The 18,887-nt window shown below is 33.5% G+C and overlaps 1 protein-coding gene across 1 annotated transcript in view; it reads right to left on the bottom strand.

Moving 5' to 3' along the window:
• Positions 1-18,887, bottom strand: part of LOC138699709 (uncharacterized) — an 86,219-nt gene that overhangs the window by 16,337 nt on the left and 50,995 nt on the right. The window contains exons 18-23 of the mRNA XM_069825792.1: positions 7,635-18,595; positions 7,335-7,488; positions 5,178-5,460; positions 4,565-4,706; positions 3,279-3,438; positions 1,691-1,989 (exon numbers count right to left, since the gene is read on the bottom strand). Of these exons, the coding sequence (XP_069681893.1) occupies positions 1,691-1,989; positions 3,279-3,438; positions 4,565-4,706; positions 5,178-5,460; positions 7,335-7,488; positions 7,635-18,595 (11,999 nt within the window). The remainder of the gene's footprint in view (positions 1-1,690; positions 1,990-3,278; positions 3,439-4,564; positions 4,707-5,177; positions 5,461-7,334; positions 7,489-7,634; positions 18,596-18,887) is intronic.

Raw genomic sequence — 18,887 nt, 5'->3', positions numbered from 1 at the left:
GAGCCGTGACACACTTTGAACTGAACACCCAGTATTAATATTAAAGAAAATCTAGGACCACATAAAGTATAAAACCATTTCTGCAAGTCCATTTTAAAGTCAGCTTTTACCAAGATTTCAAATAAAAAATTCAAATCTTTCTGGACAAAAACTCTCATTGCTCTAAAAAGGAAGCCAAAGCTAAGCAGAGAAAAGTTAAAATCCAGCTGATATACAGGAGTGGAAGAAAATTGCTGTTAAATTTAGAAAAGAATTAACAGTTTCTTAGAAAACTTCTTTTCACAAATTACTGGAATCTATAGATTACAGGAAAGATAGTAATATATATATATATATATATATATATATATATATATATATAATTTCTTGGCAGCTATAAGTAACAAGAAATCACAGCTGAAGAAAACTTCCCCTATTATATAAAAATAAGCTCTTTACAGGTGAAAAAATATTGCAATTGCCTTTACATCTACGTTTTAAAATTCAAATAAAGTAACCTAAATATATGAAAAAAAAAAACAGGAAAACAGAAAAATTAATATATATAAAACAACATTAAAAATAATGGACTTGTTACTGAAGGGGGTGATATTTGAAACTGACTTCTCAATGCTACAACTAAAAACTGCAATTTCTCAACTAAAACCCAAAAACAGCCCTGGACCTGATAAAATTATTTCCGAAATGATCATGAACTTAGACTCAGTAGCCATTGAAAAATGTTTACAAATTTTATATTTAATATGGAAAACAAAAATACCGGCAATATGGAGAAAAGCATTAATTTTAAAATCAGATAAACCACCCAATCTACCAGAGAGCTACAGACCCATATCATTAACATCTGTCCTAGGCAAAATTATGGAAAAGATGGTTATAGTACGGTTAACTGATATCTAAAGAAATAACACTTAATCGAGTCTACACAAGCAGATTTCAGGAAATTCCATTCCATTTAACAGCAAACAGTATTCCTGAGTCAGGACATAAAAGATTCTGTTAATATAAGAGAAACAGTAGGAATTAGCTACCTTTATTGACTTTAAATGAGCTTGCGACTCAGTGTGGTGTCTAAAACTACTGGAAAAAAATGTACAAAACTGGGAATCTGCAACAGAATGCTTAAATGGTTTTAAAACTTTCTTTCATAACGTTTCTGTGCTATGCGATATGGAAGAGTTACGCCAAGATTTAAGCAAACTCACTGTGGCTTACCTCAAGAAGCAATCTCAAGTACCACTTATTTTATTTAATATAATGATAAATGATCTACCCGGTGAGATACAAGAAACTGAAGAGATGAGAACAGCACTGTATGCTGACCATTTAACTTATATGTTTTCTTATGTATTATTTCAGTGTATTTTCATGCCTATTTTAATGTATATTTGTACGTATATATTACCGGTACTGGTACTTATGTATTTGTTTTGGCGTGTTCTATATCATTATATATGATCTATTGGACGAAAAAATCCATCCATCCATCCATTCATCATCCATCCACCCATCCATCCATCCATCCATCCATCCATCCATCCATCTTAGAAGTTCTGAGATAAATCACTAGATTTCTTGATTGGTTGCAGTAAATATGTATGATTTTCTATGTGTTAAATTTAATGACTGAAAATAAAATAAATTAATACCGGCAATCTACCCAATACTGTACTGAAAACCATGAACTCACTTATCGAGACTAGCAATCTCATTAGCATGATCCTTGGCTTGTTCGTACAACTGCAATTGTTCGAATTTTGGCAGTTCGTTGAACCCGTGCCAGTCTATGGGCAGCTTCTGGCTATATTCGACGAGGCCAATGTCAGGACGCAGTGTGATGCTCGGTGTCAGACTCTTTGTCGGAGAGCTTGCATCCATATCGATGGCATTCAACAACCTCAGCAGTAGTTTGTCCAAATTTTCAATCCAGCTGTGTATCTGGTTCTTGATGTGGTTGCTTAGTTCATAATGTTCCCACATCCAATGGGCCTGTTACCAAGTGAAAATAGATTATCAATATGTACAATGCTACAAATTGCATACACTTTCAGCAATGAATGTCATATTCGAATAAAAAGGTATCAATACTAATTTTGATCTTTTTTTTTTTTTTTTTGTCTAATGTCACCAGTTTGTCTGTCGACATTTCTGATCTTTTCTTCTGGTAATGGCTTAGGTGTAACCCACTTCTGAGATTGTGGCACCTGAAAGGCAGAATTACATTACCCCAATGATATGATATGATATGATTATGTGGTGCCAAGTGAGGTCTTAAATCTAAACTTAATCTAAATTTCAGACCATGAACACAGCAATAATTCCCCTTTAAGGAAGAATATCTATTCTCTAACCGGGAATCGAACCCGGACCTCATGAAGTCAGAAGCTCTGATTACCGGTACTAGACCATAAGGCTGGCCGTAATTCTGAAATAATTAAAATAAAAAATAATTACCTACATACAATTGAAAAAAGATGAACATATACATGAAAATAATAAACTACAATATTAATAAACTTAAAACGAAAGTTATTTAAAAATAAACAAAAACAAAATTAAAAATGCAATAAAATCTCTTTCAGATTATGCTAAGCAATTTTATCGAAGTAATATGTTATTGTAACAGTCACTTATTTTTCATAAATCATGAGATACCATGTGAATGAATGAATGAATGAATGAATGAATGAATGAATGAATGAATGAATGAATGAATGAATGATTGAATGAATGAATGAATGAGTGAGTGAATCATTGAGTAAATAAGTAAATAAATATATAATGGATGGACGAATGATCGAAAGAGTGAAGAAACAAATAATGAATAAAGAAATAAGCAAATTTATTGAAGTATTTTTCCTTTCTGACGAATTATATACATAAGTTACCAGTATCTATTATTTTTTATATTTCGTATTTTCTTATTTTAATTTTTATTATTACTTTCAATGTATTAATTTGTAGTTTATAAAAGATCTATCATTGAAATAATACCTATTTAATTTATTTTCATGAATAATTTTGTTTTCATTCTGTTCTTAAAATTATAATAAATGCTGAAGTTGAATATTTCGTTTTGGTATGGTATGCAAGATAATAAATACTGCATAAAATATCCACATCTGCTATTGATAAATTCAATAAGAACTTACACTACCGTTATGTACTGTCAAGGGAGGTATTTTTCCAAACATGGAGAATCATTAAAATATATACAGTATATATATTTTTTTATTTTGCTATTGGTTCTATATATATGCAATACTAACAGTTCCTACCTTCTCATAAACCAAGTTGGCAGCGTGTCTAGTGTATGCAATTAATGGCATTGCATTGATATGCTTGTAAATATCATTCACGGTATTGGTAACGTAATTAATGTAATCCAAGTAGTCAGCACAAACTCTTTGGATGTCATGCATAACAAGCTTTTGAATGCTGAAATAAAGAAAAGTAACACAATAATATAAAATCATAGATTTTAGTTAAATTGATTATTAATTTGAGTATCGGTAAAATAAACTTAATTTTCTTCGAAAATCTTGGAATCATTAAGTGAAAATAAATAAGGCTTATACCAGCATAGTATTGATGATGATGGTGGTGGCGGTGGTAATAATAATAATAATAATAATAATAATAATAATAATAATAATAATAACAATAATAATAATAACAACAACCACCTCAGTAATGTGATCACTACCAGTAGGTAGACCATTCAATCATGCTATGTCAGAAATAAGAAGAAGTAGGCCTAATGCTAATAAAAAAAATCTACGAGAATATTTTCAGAAAGAAAGGAAGAATTTAATTACTGGTTTTCAATTTGAATTTTTATACAGCATTCTTGATAATACAGAAATACTAGAAACAACAGTTATGTCAGAAACAACAACACGACAGTTCTCTGATTTATAATAGTCAATTAAATTCGAGTTGCCTTATGTGGGCAACCTATATGATAGAGATAACAAATTTTCATGGATGAAAAAAGTCATTAGTATCGTGTTAAACAGTAATTATATTGTATTATCATAATAATATATAAATGATATGTCATATAAGCCTACTGGTAATCATCATTTCATTTAGTGTTCTGCCCAAGGGCAGGTCTTTCATTGCAAACCCAATTTTCTTCAATCTTTCATATGTAATCCTGTGAATTCTAAATATGGACGTATTAATTATGTTCGTTACAATGTTACATTTTCTATACATACTGTGTAATGAGAACGTATTTTCGTAATGATATTTAATCATTTCAAGAAATTATACGTTTTTATAATTTTTATTGGGGAGGATACTATATTAAATTCTATAAATCCTATATAAATCTATTTTTTACGATCATATTGTATTCATTAGCAAATTCAAATTCATAAACTGATTACAGCAACTCATTTTGTGATTTCCAAAAAAATAGTGGTACAGTAGGCCCTATACTATATAATCTACAGTATATTTTAATTTCTACTAATGCTTACATTCCTATGGTTTGTTCTTATTTTTAATTGGTTTATCAGCGAGTTCAACTGAAGTACCGGGTAAATGAATAACTTACCTTTGTAACAATTTTGTAAGTTGATCAACATATTCCTGCAAATGAAGCTCTTCCAGCCAGGAGGCATACTTGTTATACAAGGCAATTAAGTCCTGTACTTCCTCAGCTCCCACCAATGTCTGCACCATGTCAAGTATATATTCTGGTAAACGAATATGTGGGTTTAATACATTAATTGCTCTATAAATGAAGTTTAAATACATTGTAGTTTTCAAAACTACAACTCTTCACACATTCGTGAATAATAACAGGCAACATTTTTTGCTTGCTTATGTATTAGTACCGGTAATGTAATAACATTTTTATTTGTAATGATATAAAAAACTGTGTGCTACAAACAACACATCAATTTTTAAAATTCAAATTATAATCTAAATTTTGATTAGAAATCATATTTCATATAGTAAACCTTACATCATTTTCGACTAAATTGATTTATAGTTACTAAACATGAACCAAATCCACAAAATAATTTAGGAAATTTTATTGTTGTTAACTAAAATGATCCCATAATGTATTCCAACAATACAGAGAATATATCTCAGCAAATATGATCACTGACTAAGACTCAATACAAACTCTCTGAATAGCATAAAATATTAAGTGTTCTTACCACTGATTTTATCTTCAAAATCTATGACTCTGCGACTTAGAAGCTCCATTGTATTTTCTATTTTTGTCAAATATGGCTCCAATAAATTGATGTATTTTGTAACGAGATCAATTAAGTAATTCTCTACGAAAACCAAGAATTTCTTCATATTTTGTTCAACATGAGCTAATTCTGATCTTATAGCTTCAATCCTTGACTTCAGGTACTGTTTAGAAGCTGCATGCATTCTCTTTGCTTCCTCAATGAAATTCACAACATATGTCACTGCTTTATCAGCTACAACCTGAAAGAAAATTTCTTCTTTTATAATTGTGCATAATGTTCATTAAATATAATTAATCTTATTTAGAATTTCTGTATAAAAATTGTAACTAATGATATAATTATAATTTTTCCTTTACATAAAGATATTCTGTAGTCATTCAAATGTAGTTTTAAATTGTTTGTCTGTACCACAGTTGAGAAATGAAAATATGTAGTTGTTCTAGGCTTCTATAAATTGTTTTTATCCATGATCTGTATCTAAACAGGTCTTTATTTTACCGTTCTTAGCAACCTAAACAATGGCTTTATTCACAGCACTGAATTAAAAGTTTTTATCCAACACTTACGTTTAAAGTTGTACTTTAATAACTGAAATCAACTTACTAAAGTAACACTTTAACATTAAGGATGTATAAAGTATCACTTTAACCACTGTATGAATAAAGTAGCCTACAAACACTACATGTTATCTTCATTCACACCTCTGATACCATTGAATCTTCTCCAATCATAGAACATGTCATACTCCTTTTCATATGTAGATTTAGATTTAATTGATATAACACACTTGGTTTCTTTCAAAACTTTGTCTGGTATACCGTATCTTCTCTTCTTCTTTCACAATAGTAGAAACATTTTCATAAATATTATTAATGAATCAATTACTGTATCATTCAATCTACAACAACAATGAAAACGGTTGTCTAGAAACAATAATTGTTTCTATATATGTGAGAATCGATATAGGCTAATTATTAGCCTATATCGATTCTCACATATTACGTATTATGATGTTTGTGACATACATATCCAGACGACCATACTCTAAATACAGATATTCCAGGAATGAATTACTAATATTTTACAATTATATTTTAATTAGAAATCTAATAAGTCTTTTTAAGTGTTGTAAGTGATGGATAACCTTCCACTCATGGATAAAATATGTCTTGATTCTCTAGTACCATAAATAACTATTAAGTATAATATGTGAATTAAATTTTTTTAAATCACTCTCTCATTGACAACCAACACATTAGCAACAATAAAATTCATACATTCATTCATTTACAACTTCTTCACAAACAACACATTATAAAGAAAAGGCCCACAACTTAAAATTAAATTTAGATACCAGTATGTCCTAATGAAATTTAGATACCCAGTAATGGTTAAAATATTGTATAGTACCCGAGAATAAACAGATTTTATGCGCTCGTGGAAATTATCACCCTCAGCTTTTCCTCGGACACTAAACTTCCCACTCTCAGTTCAAATCTAATTTTACTGTCATAGGTACTATAAATTACTATTAATATGTTGTTAGATATACTGTATTTTGCTTTCATTTTATCTATCTTCTTACTTTATTATTATTATTATTATTATTATTATTATTATTATTATTATTATTATTATTATTATTATTATTATTATTATTATTTTTTTATTATTATTAATTGTAGGGTGTGTAACCTTATTGTAATTCAAAAGACACATAAAGAAATAATTTACTGCACACCAAAATAAGAAAACACTTTCTTTTTCGGAACTGCACACAAAATATATTCTTTGTTTTCTTAAAAAGCAAAATATTTGTTGTCATTATTTTGTAAATTGTCATGAATTTTACACAAATTCGTGGACTTAATATATAAATTGAATATCTTTGGAAATGTTTATACAGCAGATAAAGCTGGGTCCACAGAACAAACAGTAGAAATTCATTTCGTGCATTCTTAAACAATTTTATAGAGGTATTGTGACTTTGACATTTAGTAAAAATTTAAAGTGTACATTGAAATATCACAAAGATTATGTGGACTCAGTGATAACTACAACTCATATGTCTCACTTTGAAATACTGAAACAATGTAGCTTACTAATACTTACCTTAAAGTCATGTAAGATGTGGAAAACACGAGAAAAATCAATCTGAAGTGAATTTACAATCAATGCGACAAAATCTTTTATTGACAGAAACACACTCTCAACACCATCAAGAAGTAGTTGGCAAATTCCTGATGCTTTCTCTTTAATGTAAGATCTGGGAGAAAAAATAAAATACTTTTATTAAATTTATGTAATGTCAAAGTCTATTGAATAAATAAATAAATAGATAAACAAGTTATTGTACTAAAAATATAAAAATTTAAATAAAAAATAATAAACAATAATTCTATTTCTACTTACATAGTTTTGTTAAAGTATGGTTGCATGTCCCTCAAGTAAAAATCATTCCTCCAGTACATGGCTGTCATCTCTTCTCCTACATTCAGAACATCCTTGTAAATTGCGCCAATTTCAGTCATAGATGTTGAACCTATATTCTCGATAGCATCAGTCAATATTGGATAAATTATGTTGCATTTGTAAGCAACATCCTTCAACCAGACATCGGAAAAGCCACTGCCAATGCTTTGAATTACATGATTAATGTCTGAATATTCCTGGAGGAGGCCAGTTTTCAGGTCACCGAGAGCACGTGGCTGCCACTTAATCCTCGACCACAGCTGCTGACTTGTGTTGAGTCTTAATATAACCGCAGCATCTTCATATTCCATTCCGTACATCACATGTTTCATGTTGAACATGATCTCACGACTGTGAGGCACTCCTGCATATATTTTGTAGCTGCGACTGTTCCCATAATGAGCCTCTAGCTCTGCTCTTGGTTCTGCTATGTTAATACTGGCTGCAACACTGAGGGGCTCCTTCTGGTTCATATGAAACTCGAGGAAAGCACCATAAGAGCTCATGTCACTACTCTGTAGCAACCCTTGTGCTTCCAGTCTATTCTCTGCTGTCTTGACTGCAACTTGAAATTCTGGATGTTTTGAACTAATCTTTCCCAAAATTTCTAAATTATGCTTCTGTCTTGTGTATGAGTTTAGGTACTCTGCTCGTATTTGACCACTGCAATCCCTTGAAGTTTGTATTATTTCTGCTGAAATTCTAAAGTCTATAGATGTAGGTATATGTCGTAAAGTGAAACCCACATTTAATCCCGAAGAGGCATCCGTGGGATTTTGTACATGTGTTTCCAATGTAATAAGATCTTCAGGCAGAGGAGAATATTCTATTTCCATCTTTATTGTAAAAGGCAGATTGTCATATGCTAGTTTACCATTCTTTTCAATGCGAACCACGAAATCATTTTCCAAAGCTGCATGTCGCAGCACAATTTCTACTGTTGGTGAGTAATGTCTTAATTCAATACCAATTCTCTTGTTTCTATTCCCAAGTGCATCCCAGAGGAACTCTACTCCAACATCTGCATATTTTAAAGCGCCAACATCCAATCTCGCACTTGTATGAGTTTCTACTTCAAATGACCGAAATGGTAAGTCTATGCGACTCAAAGCAGAAAGCATAAATCCTTCAGAAGAAGAATTCATTTTCGTAACTGTTTTAAAGCCAATAACTTGACCTTTCTTCCACGAGAAGCTACCTGAATATTCTATATTTGCTGGTGACAGCCAACGAGTACAATTTAAAACCAGAACACGTGTTGGGAGTTTTAATGTAGCTGACAGATCGTTTCTATTGTAAGGACCATTAGCTAACGCAAATATTACACCGACTTGTGACTTATTCATCCCATTAATATCCCAGGATAATTCTGCTTGTATCATGATATCTTTGCTAATATCATAACCAAACATAAAATAAGCTGATCTCCATGGATTCCTAACTTCAACCGCAAAGAGAGTGACTTCATCGCTGTACACCCGGAATCCAAGAAGTTCTTCAGAATTATGAGTTAGGCTTGCAAGAACAGATTTCATCAAATCGACTTCAACATACATTTCTGCATTCTTTAGAACTTTTATAGGCGATGTAAGCTGTACTTTAATTACAAAAGGCCCCATTAAGTTTCTGTTTGAGCTTCCATAATTGAAATGTAACGCATATGGTTGTCCTACAAGTTTAAGTGTTACTGAACCTTTCAGAACAAATTCTGCTGCTAAACTGCCCTCCAGCGTGATAGCTAACTCTTCTTTATTCCAGTGTCCACCGAGAACACTTCTGAACTCGCCTTGCTTTTCTTCATATTTACTACTGAAAACAAGAGCTACATCTTCTAATGCTGATATAAACGGAATATGAAGCTGACTTACGAAGCTTACGTCATTATAACTCTTCAGATGGTAGTTTAGTTCAAAGCCAAAGGGTTTCGAATATCCAGGATACTTTACAGAGCTTATGATGAGACTTTGTGATGGTGAAAGGTTAACGTGCATCTTCAGAATATTCTGTTCATATCCACGGAATGGAGTTGTCAGTTGTAAGATTAATGTACACTTTAGGACTGTATCATTTGAAACTGCTATTTCTTCAGTAGTTTCAACATAAGAGAGAGAATACCGGAATTCAATTTCTTTGTCATCCCACTGAATTCCTATGTGAGTGTAATTCAGTGCATTCTCGACTCCAAGCAAATTTTGTCCCTTCTGTGTTTTTATATTTATTCCATAATGACCTTTGTTGTCACCTAGCGGAAGATCTATTTCCGCTTGTAATCTAGTCACTGGATTATTCTCGATTGTCAAAAATCCGCCCAATTTTCTAAGTCGGTACTGTGCCCCAAATCCTACTTCCTGAATGTTTTCTAGATTGACAAATGTTCCGTGCACTGAGTATGTATTATTATTCCCAAGATTCAGGGCTAATCGAGGTTTCATGTCATTACTGAGAATGAAAGGTATTGAAATTGTAACTCCGTAGTTATCACTGTCTTTCCACGGCGGTAGAAATTTGACTGCTGTATCAATTCCTTGTGAGGAAAGTTGGAATCCTGCAGATAGTTCAGAATTGGAGACTGACTCTGATGAGAAGTAGCAAGAGAAGCCTATGTTGTACAGACTTCCCTCATCAACTCTATATATGCCATTGATGCCAGCAGAATGAACAAGAGACAACATTGGTGATTTCAAATTCAAATATGCAGTACCTTCGCTACGATTAAGGGCTCCTTCCAGCATGATATATTGTCCAAACTGTTTACCACCAAACCCACCAAACAACGTTAGTGAGTCATTCTCTGTGTCGAGAACAATCTGCAGCACATTGTTAGGGAGGTAGGGACTCATCACCTTCAGTTCTGAGTTTAGGGGCATTGCCCACGTGTGTCGCAGCTCTGCACTGCTCGCCACTCCTAACAAATCCAGTGATGCGTTGGCTTGAATGGTACCACCATCCAGCTTAAGAGAAGCATCTAAATTCAGAACTGACTTGGATGAACCAAGAATTTGCATTGTTATTGTCTTCTTTTCGACTCCATCATTTAATTCAAGGGCAAAACGATGAATTGCTGCACCACTGATACACTTTAGTTCTATGTATTTTCGTTTCACATCATTTTTAGTAATAACAGTCATATTTACTTTTCCGTTTGCCACAAAAGGTGTTACTAGTTCCAGATGTCCATAATAGCCTTTGTCATTTGATAGGTGGTATGAAATCTCATGCTGCATTCCAGGAGATGTAACTGTAAGAGATCCCTCATGTTGCTTCAGTCTTAGACTAATGCTAAGTACGTTCATTATTTCAAAATGTGCAGTTTTCCAATCGTTCTTCAATAATAAGAGTATTTTCTGCTTTCCAAGAATCTTACTGTTTACATCTACTGTAATTTCAAAGATTTTGTCTTCAAATTCGTAAATTACATTTATCACGTGTTTAGTCTTACCTTCATATAAGAATTTGACAACTCCGTGTTGATCTTTCGTGTTGTATATAATTTCAGCCGTATGATTTAATGGGCCAAGGAATTGTTCCATGTCGATAGTACCACGAGCAAATAAAGTGTCATTTGTTTTGCCCAGCGCAATTTCTAGATTACCAGAGTAGTCCTCATATTTATATGCAAACAAGCCATATAAAACATGTATGTATGTCCCTTTAAACTCAAGACTTGTATCTTTAATTTTAAGAATATTTTCGCTGTCAAGTTTAAAACTTGCAATCAGAGATGTCTCATTGAATTTGTAAGAAACGGAAAGAATGTCGTCGTTGAAGTAGAGTGCTGCTTTCATTTCATTTTTATTATCGTATTCATATGTTGCACCCAAAACTGAAGAACTTTCCGAATCTGGTGCCTTTTCATTCCATTTCACAACGATACCCTTATCAGAGATAATATATGATCCTTCAGCTGAATGTGTGTTACCATCCAGTGTATTCTGCAGAGTAACCTTTGCATTCCGCCATGAAGCGTACGTGAGACGACCTTCATATTCAGCATTAATAAAGTATGAGTGATTAAATTTGAGTTTTAAAGACATTTCTTCCACATTCAAAACACCTTCAGTTACGAAAAAGTTTTCCGTATTTTTGTCCCCTAAAATAAATTTTGCGGACATATATTTTTTGTCTTTATATTGAAGAGTAAGGTTGTAATTTAGTCCAGCAAAGGTTTCTATATAAAAGGAATATTGTACACGCCCATTCCCGATAATTAATTGAACATGGAACTTTTCCCCACCATTGCCTACTTCTACCCGTCCTACAAGTAACAGCTGTGTTTTGTCATTTTTAAAAGAACTTGTAGCTACAATCCTTTCTATTCCTAGAAATGGCGTCTCCAATATAATAGATAGATTGCTCTGTATGAGTTTTGCTGAAATAACCATCACTTTATTTGCACTCCACTGGCCCATCACTAGAGCTGTGAGATTTTCAGCATCAAGGGAAGTGGCAAAGGATACATGATTCAGTAATTCAACAGATGGCACTTTGAGCGTTGCTCGCACAAAATATGAACGGCCCCTGAACTTATACGAACAACCCATATATAATGCCTCTCCTGGACTTCCAACATTAATGTAGGCTGATTCACTATCATATTTAATTTCAAATTCAACTCCATTAAAATTTATGTATGGTGTAATCAGAGAGAATTGACCGTTGAACTTTCCTTCTGTATGTTTCAATTCTCCTTGTAAAGCATATGTTTTATCATTACACCTCACTTTTACAATAGCAGATCGACTGATGTCAATCCTTACTTCAGCCATAATTTCTTTAAAACAATCGAAAGGTGTTCTGACATGCAGTATCCCTGTAAATTCATCTTCGACTAAACGTCCACCAAAGATGAGGCTGAAGTCAGCAGTTTCAGCTTCAAAATATGCTTCCCTGTTCTTGACACTATATTCCATATGGGCTTCAATTGTGGAACTGACATCAATTTTGAATTCAGCGTTTTCCATATCATACCTGAACTGTGCATCCAGTACTGTCACTTTATTTTCCCTCTGCAAGATCACAATAAATTTTGGAGTTTCACTATTGTCATATTTTCCACTAAGAATGAAAGACTTTGTCCATGGAGAATTGAAAATAACATTAACTTCAGGTTTATTTTCTTTACTGAAATCATAAGTTCCATAAAAAAGTATTTTCTTTTCTCCATAATTGACAGAAAAATTTACTTTTGCCATTAGTGACTTCTCCATCAAGTATTCTGTTTTTAAATCCACTAACCCTGTGAAAGGAGTACTGACACTGGCCACCAGAGAGCCAGGTACATATTTGAAGTAAACACTCGAGTACTTTGTAGAATCCCACGAACAATTCACATTGCCTTCTAGACCAGAAGTTGCTTCAAAGTTGACTGTGCCATACCAGGTGTTCATGTTTCCAATGGGCAGAGATATATTACTCTTTATTCCAGTACTATGTTTACTTTTCCATAATATCAACGAAACTTCACCATTGATTTCCTCCCTCTGTATCAGTATCTTAAATCCTTTGTGTGTTGAATTTGTAATGTATTGGTTGTTGACACGAAGAAAATAGTAGTTCTTGATAGGCGTTTGCAGAGTGATGGATGCTAATGGAAAAACAGACTTGTTTAAGGTCAGATTTGTACTTAAACCATACGTGTTACTGCCACGTCTGTATTTAAAGTCTAATATTTTGTAATTTGTGGTCAAGTCATATCCAACTGAGAAATACATTTCACTCCATTGTGTGGAGAAATTTGCTGTATATGGCGTGAGACTAAAATGTAGTAAACCAGTTGCTTCCTCACTATATCCAAAGTTCAATTGAGAAGATAATTCAATATGACTATTGTTAATTGCTCTATAAATAGTGTGGAATTTACAATATGTAAAATAAATTAAGACACCAGAATATTTAAATTCAACCGAATTATTTAAATCTGCATTAATATTTATTTCACAGATTACTTCGTTATTTACTACAACATGCAGACCAGCATTGAAGTTTGTGATGTTTCTAACATTCCATTCTATTTTAAATGTAGAAGATGTCAGTGGATAAATATTCTCGGACTGATTGTAAGCTACTTGGAATTCAATGTTATCTACACTGTTAAGTTCAAGTTTAGCATGAACAGCAAAATTTAATTCTTCAGTAAGATTGACTGCAATTTTAGCCGATTTCATTACTGCATAATTTTCCAAACTCCACGAGATTTTGCGTTCTATTGTCCGTCCATATTTTTCCAAATATCCTAATATTTCTCCTTGTAATAAATCAAAATCAATGGTGCCGGTAGCATTGAGGGACATGTTTCCTATATCCAATACGCTTCCCAAAGCTAGAGATTCAGACAAGTCATAGAATATTTTCACTTTCATATTGTTTAAAGCTGGTAAAAAGCTAGATACAGCCAACATTGCTTCCAATCTATTTTTCTTAATATCTGATTCTCCATTCATTTTAAAATATCTGTCATTCAGATTAATTGTCAGCCCCATTTTATTCTTAGTATTTGACTTTACATACAGAATATGAAAGTCGAACTTCTTAAACGCACTGAAAGGTGTGATGATATGTATGTTTAGTTCTTTGCCATCATTAATATGCTCTAGATTAGCCCTAAAGCTAATAAGGTTTTCAGTGGTACTAATAAGAAATGTAACAGACTTCTCCTTAGATTGAATTTCGTAGTGAGCAGCCAGTGTATGATTTTCATACCCTTTCAACGGAGTGATTAATTCGCCTCGAATGAAATTATATGAGTGTTTCCATCGTAAAGAGAAATTTTCATATCCCGTGATGGGAGTTTTTAAAATTGCACTCAATTCATTATTATTTTTATTAATTCTTATATCTCCAACATATTGCTTTTGTTGTCCTGCTGTTAACATATCAATGTTAAACATCATGTAATTTTCACTGGGAGAATAGTCAACATTGAAAAGACATTGTTCTTTTTCCCTTAGGAGAGAAGTTAATTCAAAATTGTATGAGAAGCCACTGGGCTTAGTATCAAACTCATTTCTGAAGATAAAGATTTTCTCGGCATTCTTTGTGACCATCAGTTTTATCTTGGATGGAGAGAATGATGGGACAAAGGATAAACTAAGACTAAGATTTGGTAAGAGAGGAGTATCCAGTTTTAACAGAGCATTAACTTCTCTATTCCAGTCGACGTTAATATATGAGGACGCTCTGAGAAAATACTCAGAGTTTTTAAGAACAGACACTGAAATTGTTGATTCTTTTCCACTCATTGAAATCCCACTCAAGTCAGTAGTAATGATAAGTTCACGTACTGATTCAAATGATGTGCTGATTTTGATAACTGCAATGTTGTTTGAAAGCTCAAAAGAAGTATCTAGAACAGTCAAGATTCCATCCTTTGTAACTGTAAGACGTGCAGAACTTTCATCATCTCCTGTTTGGTAAGTGCTATATAGTGAAATATCTTTGATGTGTTGGAAAGGTGTTTCAATTCTCAAGACTGTGCCATCATCACTTAATACTACATGACCTCCAAAATTTGATTTTGAACCATTCTTTTCCAACACGAAATTAGCATAGTAATCTTGCGTTAAATCGTATCTTGCAGTTAGCACTATATTCTGATAGTCTGATAATGGTGTGAATGCTTGAATCTTGAGCTGTCCAATCTTAGAGTCTGCAGCTCCAGTAATGAACAATTCATATGTGCTCATGGAATCCAGAGAAATGGTCACTTCTGCTGTCTTGTCATTCTGTGACAAGTCGTACTGTCCATGCAGAACAAGCCTCTCGAATCCTGGTTTCGTCGTGATAAGCTCTGCCCGAATGTCTGAAGTCGTCGTTCCTAGAGCAACAGTACTGAACAATTCAAATGAATCTTCACCAATTTTTAATTTTAAGTGCGTCATTTTATTATTCTCCTTGGACCTAATAGACCCTGATAATCCAATATTTTGGTATCTTTGGAAGGGCGTAGTTATTTCACCCACTAATCTGTTTTGTTCTAACGTGACTTGTAAACCCATGAAATTAATCATATCTTTATTCACAATAAAGCTAAATGAAGCAGGGAATGACCGGACATCGTACTGTCCCTTCATTTCAAAATGTGGGATCATTAATAACGGCGATACGATGGTACCTGAAATTATGCTGTTGACTTTTCTTAAATCTAGTTCGATGCTTATTTCACTCTTGCCAATAGGCATATCCAATGAAGCGTATACTCTCCTCTTAATATTGGAATTTAGAGTATCTTCCTTGCTTATAACGTAGCCAATTTTGGCATCAATTATATGATAGCCTTTCAAAGGCGTAGTTATAGTAAGCCTTGCTTCTCTATTCTTTTCAAATGTCCCAGTCATCATGTATTGCTCTTCGTCTTTTGAAAACATGAGTGTTATGCTCTTGCGTTGTCCTGGAGATGCAGAGAGAGCTAAATTACAAGCGATATTCTTATATCCTTCAATAGGCGATTTAATTTCAACTCCTGCTGTCAAAGAGCCACCTGGACTGACAAGCAAAGCTCCCTTCATTTCCACTGCTACTTCGTTACGAGACATGAAGATGCTAAGAGTCCTCTCCTGACTGCTGGGTCTGAGAGCATACCGAACTGATAGTGACATTTCTGTAAGATCTTCAAAAGGCAGTTCTATATTTAACTCCCCAGTCCCTTCTCCAGGACTAAATATACATTTACTTTCGATGGTAAACTTCCAGGAGCTCTTAATCAGTTTAAGATCAAATCTCTTCTCGTTTTCTCTTATATTGTAGGAACAATGAGCAGTCAATGTCTCGTAACCAACAAATGGAGTCTTCAGAGTACTTTCTGCCAATAGTGAATTTATGAAAGAATCGTCATCTAGCTGTATTTTGGCAAGAAATTCAATTTTCTTCCCTTGGCTGTCATAGTTGAGTTCAAAAATATGGCTATTTGAGCTTGAAATGTCATAGCTGCCATAGACAGAAACGCTTGGAAAGCTGGGGATATGACTTGTTAAGGCCACACTAAATTTAGAAGAATTCGCATCTGAACTAAATAAACCAGACACTGTAATATCCTCAAGATTTTTAGAGAACGTCATAACAGCTAATTTGGTTGGTTTCACCAAATTAATTTGTCCAGACAATGATAAATTCTCCCAATTTTGAAATGGAGTTTGTACCGTAAGTGAACCTTTATATACTCTTTTTCCCAATAACAAAGACAATCCGAAACCCAATTTCTGATCTTTGTATACCCCGAGAGCATGAGCTGTTACTTCCGGATCAATAAGATTGTAACTGAAACTTCCACTTGCAATATCGGTGGCTTGGTCAGAATGCGTGATGGAGAAGTCTCCTGATGTTTTCATTAAGTTGTGTTCGAATTGCATATGAGATTTTATGTTACATTTTTTACCTTCCCACTGTATCAGTATTAATCCCGTGAAATTAGTTTTTTCCAGATTATATGATGCATTGACTAGTACGGGTTTGTGGAATGGAGATATAATTTGCATATCAAGTCTACTCTGTAGCAACTGGTACTGAATCTGCGCCTCAATCCTTATTTCCTTGTTACGCCTGAACTGCAGAACAACACTTGGCCTAATATCTGATGTATCCATTGGGAGTTTGTACAAAATTGTAACAGGATCTGTCCAAGGCGTCATAACGATAGCCTTTGCCTCTTTAATAGTGACGGATTGTTCATCCCTAACAAATGTAACAATTCCTGATGCTTGTTCACCATTGAGATTAGCTATCATTTCATGTTCTAATGTTAAACCATCTTTAAAATGCTGTTTATTTACAATTGAGCCGATTTTTCTTGGTGTCTGAAAGTTTAACTTATTTTCCCAATTCAATGAATCATTGATAGAAAAAAGGTTTTCAATTTTTATGTCTGATGGTAGCAGAAGGCTGGTTTGAAGTGTACCTGCAGAACAGATATGATCAAAAGATAACCTCACACCTCGTGGGAGAATTGTGCTATTGGCAGTCATATCAAAATGAATAGAAAGAACGTCATCAGAATTGACGTATTTTCCAAGAGCAGAGATAGTTATATTATTGTCATTCCATTTTCCTTGGCAGTTGAACTCCAAGCTCTCTGGGTGCAAGTAATTTTTTAATGCCACATAGACATTTTGATTTGGAATCTTAACTCCTGCAGATAACTGAGTATTTGGAAAGGAATGGACTTCGCCTTCCAAATACACATGCAAGAGCTGATGTTCTGCTAAACTAAGTAAGAAAGTTTCATTAAGCTTTCCTTTATCAAACTGATGAAGAGCATGTGCTCTGAAGTCATCTGTAAATGGCGTTTTGAACTGCAGAGTTCCTGCAAGGGATGTCTTAGACTTATATCCTGAAATATCAAACATGGCTAGATAATCCTTAAAAACAGTAACAGCCTCCATTATTACGTGGAAAGAGCCATCACTACTTCGAAATTTTGTGAAATTATATTCGGCTGAAGTGAGCTCATAACCAATGAATGGCGTAACAATTCGGAATACTCCTGCAGCACCATCGGCCTTCTTTATAACAAAATCTGCAATTATTTTGCTGTCTCTTGCCCAGTTCATCTCTAAGCTGCCACTGGTTTCGATAGGATTATCTGTAAATTTTAAAGTATGTTTCAAAAACTCCAGACACCGAAAGGGACTGTTAAGTTTTATATCTCCAAATAAACTTGATTTGTCGGACTTCCAGTTGGCTTCAAAAGTTGAATGCTGGCTATTGTATTTCAGAATTGCAGTGGTTTTGATTGTCCTTTGGTTATTTTTTCTTGAGTAATGATCAAGATCAAAAGAAATAAGCCCAATTTCAGGAACAGTACTTTCGATGTGCATACCAGCTTTCAAACCCCAAAAATCTGAATTATTATTTATCCTCTTCACATCAAATGTAAGACTTAGCTTCTCTTTCTGCCACGAAGTGTCTACCTGTTATCACAAAAAAGAAAACAAATTTTATTGTGTTGCTAAAGAAATTACCAGTCTCAGGGAGTATTTTACTATGGTAATTACTCGTATTTCCTTGATGTACCACTGCCAACATCTCCAATGCAGCCGCTAGACTGACTAGGAAAGGTCACAAGTGATCATGGATTTTCACAACGATTTTTCCCCCAAATGCTCCATTTTAAATATGTTGCTGTTGTTTTCTAATGCCAGGCATTTGACAATAAAGTCATTTGACTTCTTGCACTCCAATATTTTTCAAAGATATTGTCAT

This window comes from Periplaneta americana, chromosome 5, assembly GCF_040183065.1.
Source record: "Periplaneta americana isolate PAMFEO1 chromosome 5, P.americana_PAMFEO1_priV1, whole genome shotgun sequence".
In the NCBI taxonomy this organism is placed as follows: Eukaryota; Metazoa; Arthropoda; class Insecta; order Blattodea; family Blattidae; genus Periplaneta; species Periplaneta americana.
The sequence above is the reverse complement of the archived record's forward strand: the minus strand, read 5'-3'. Positions and strand labels throughout refer to the sequence as shown.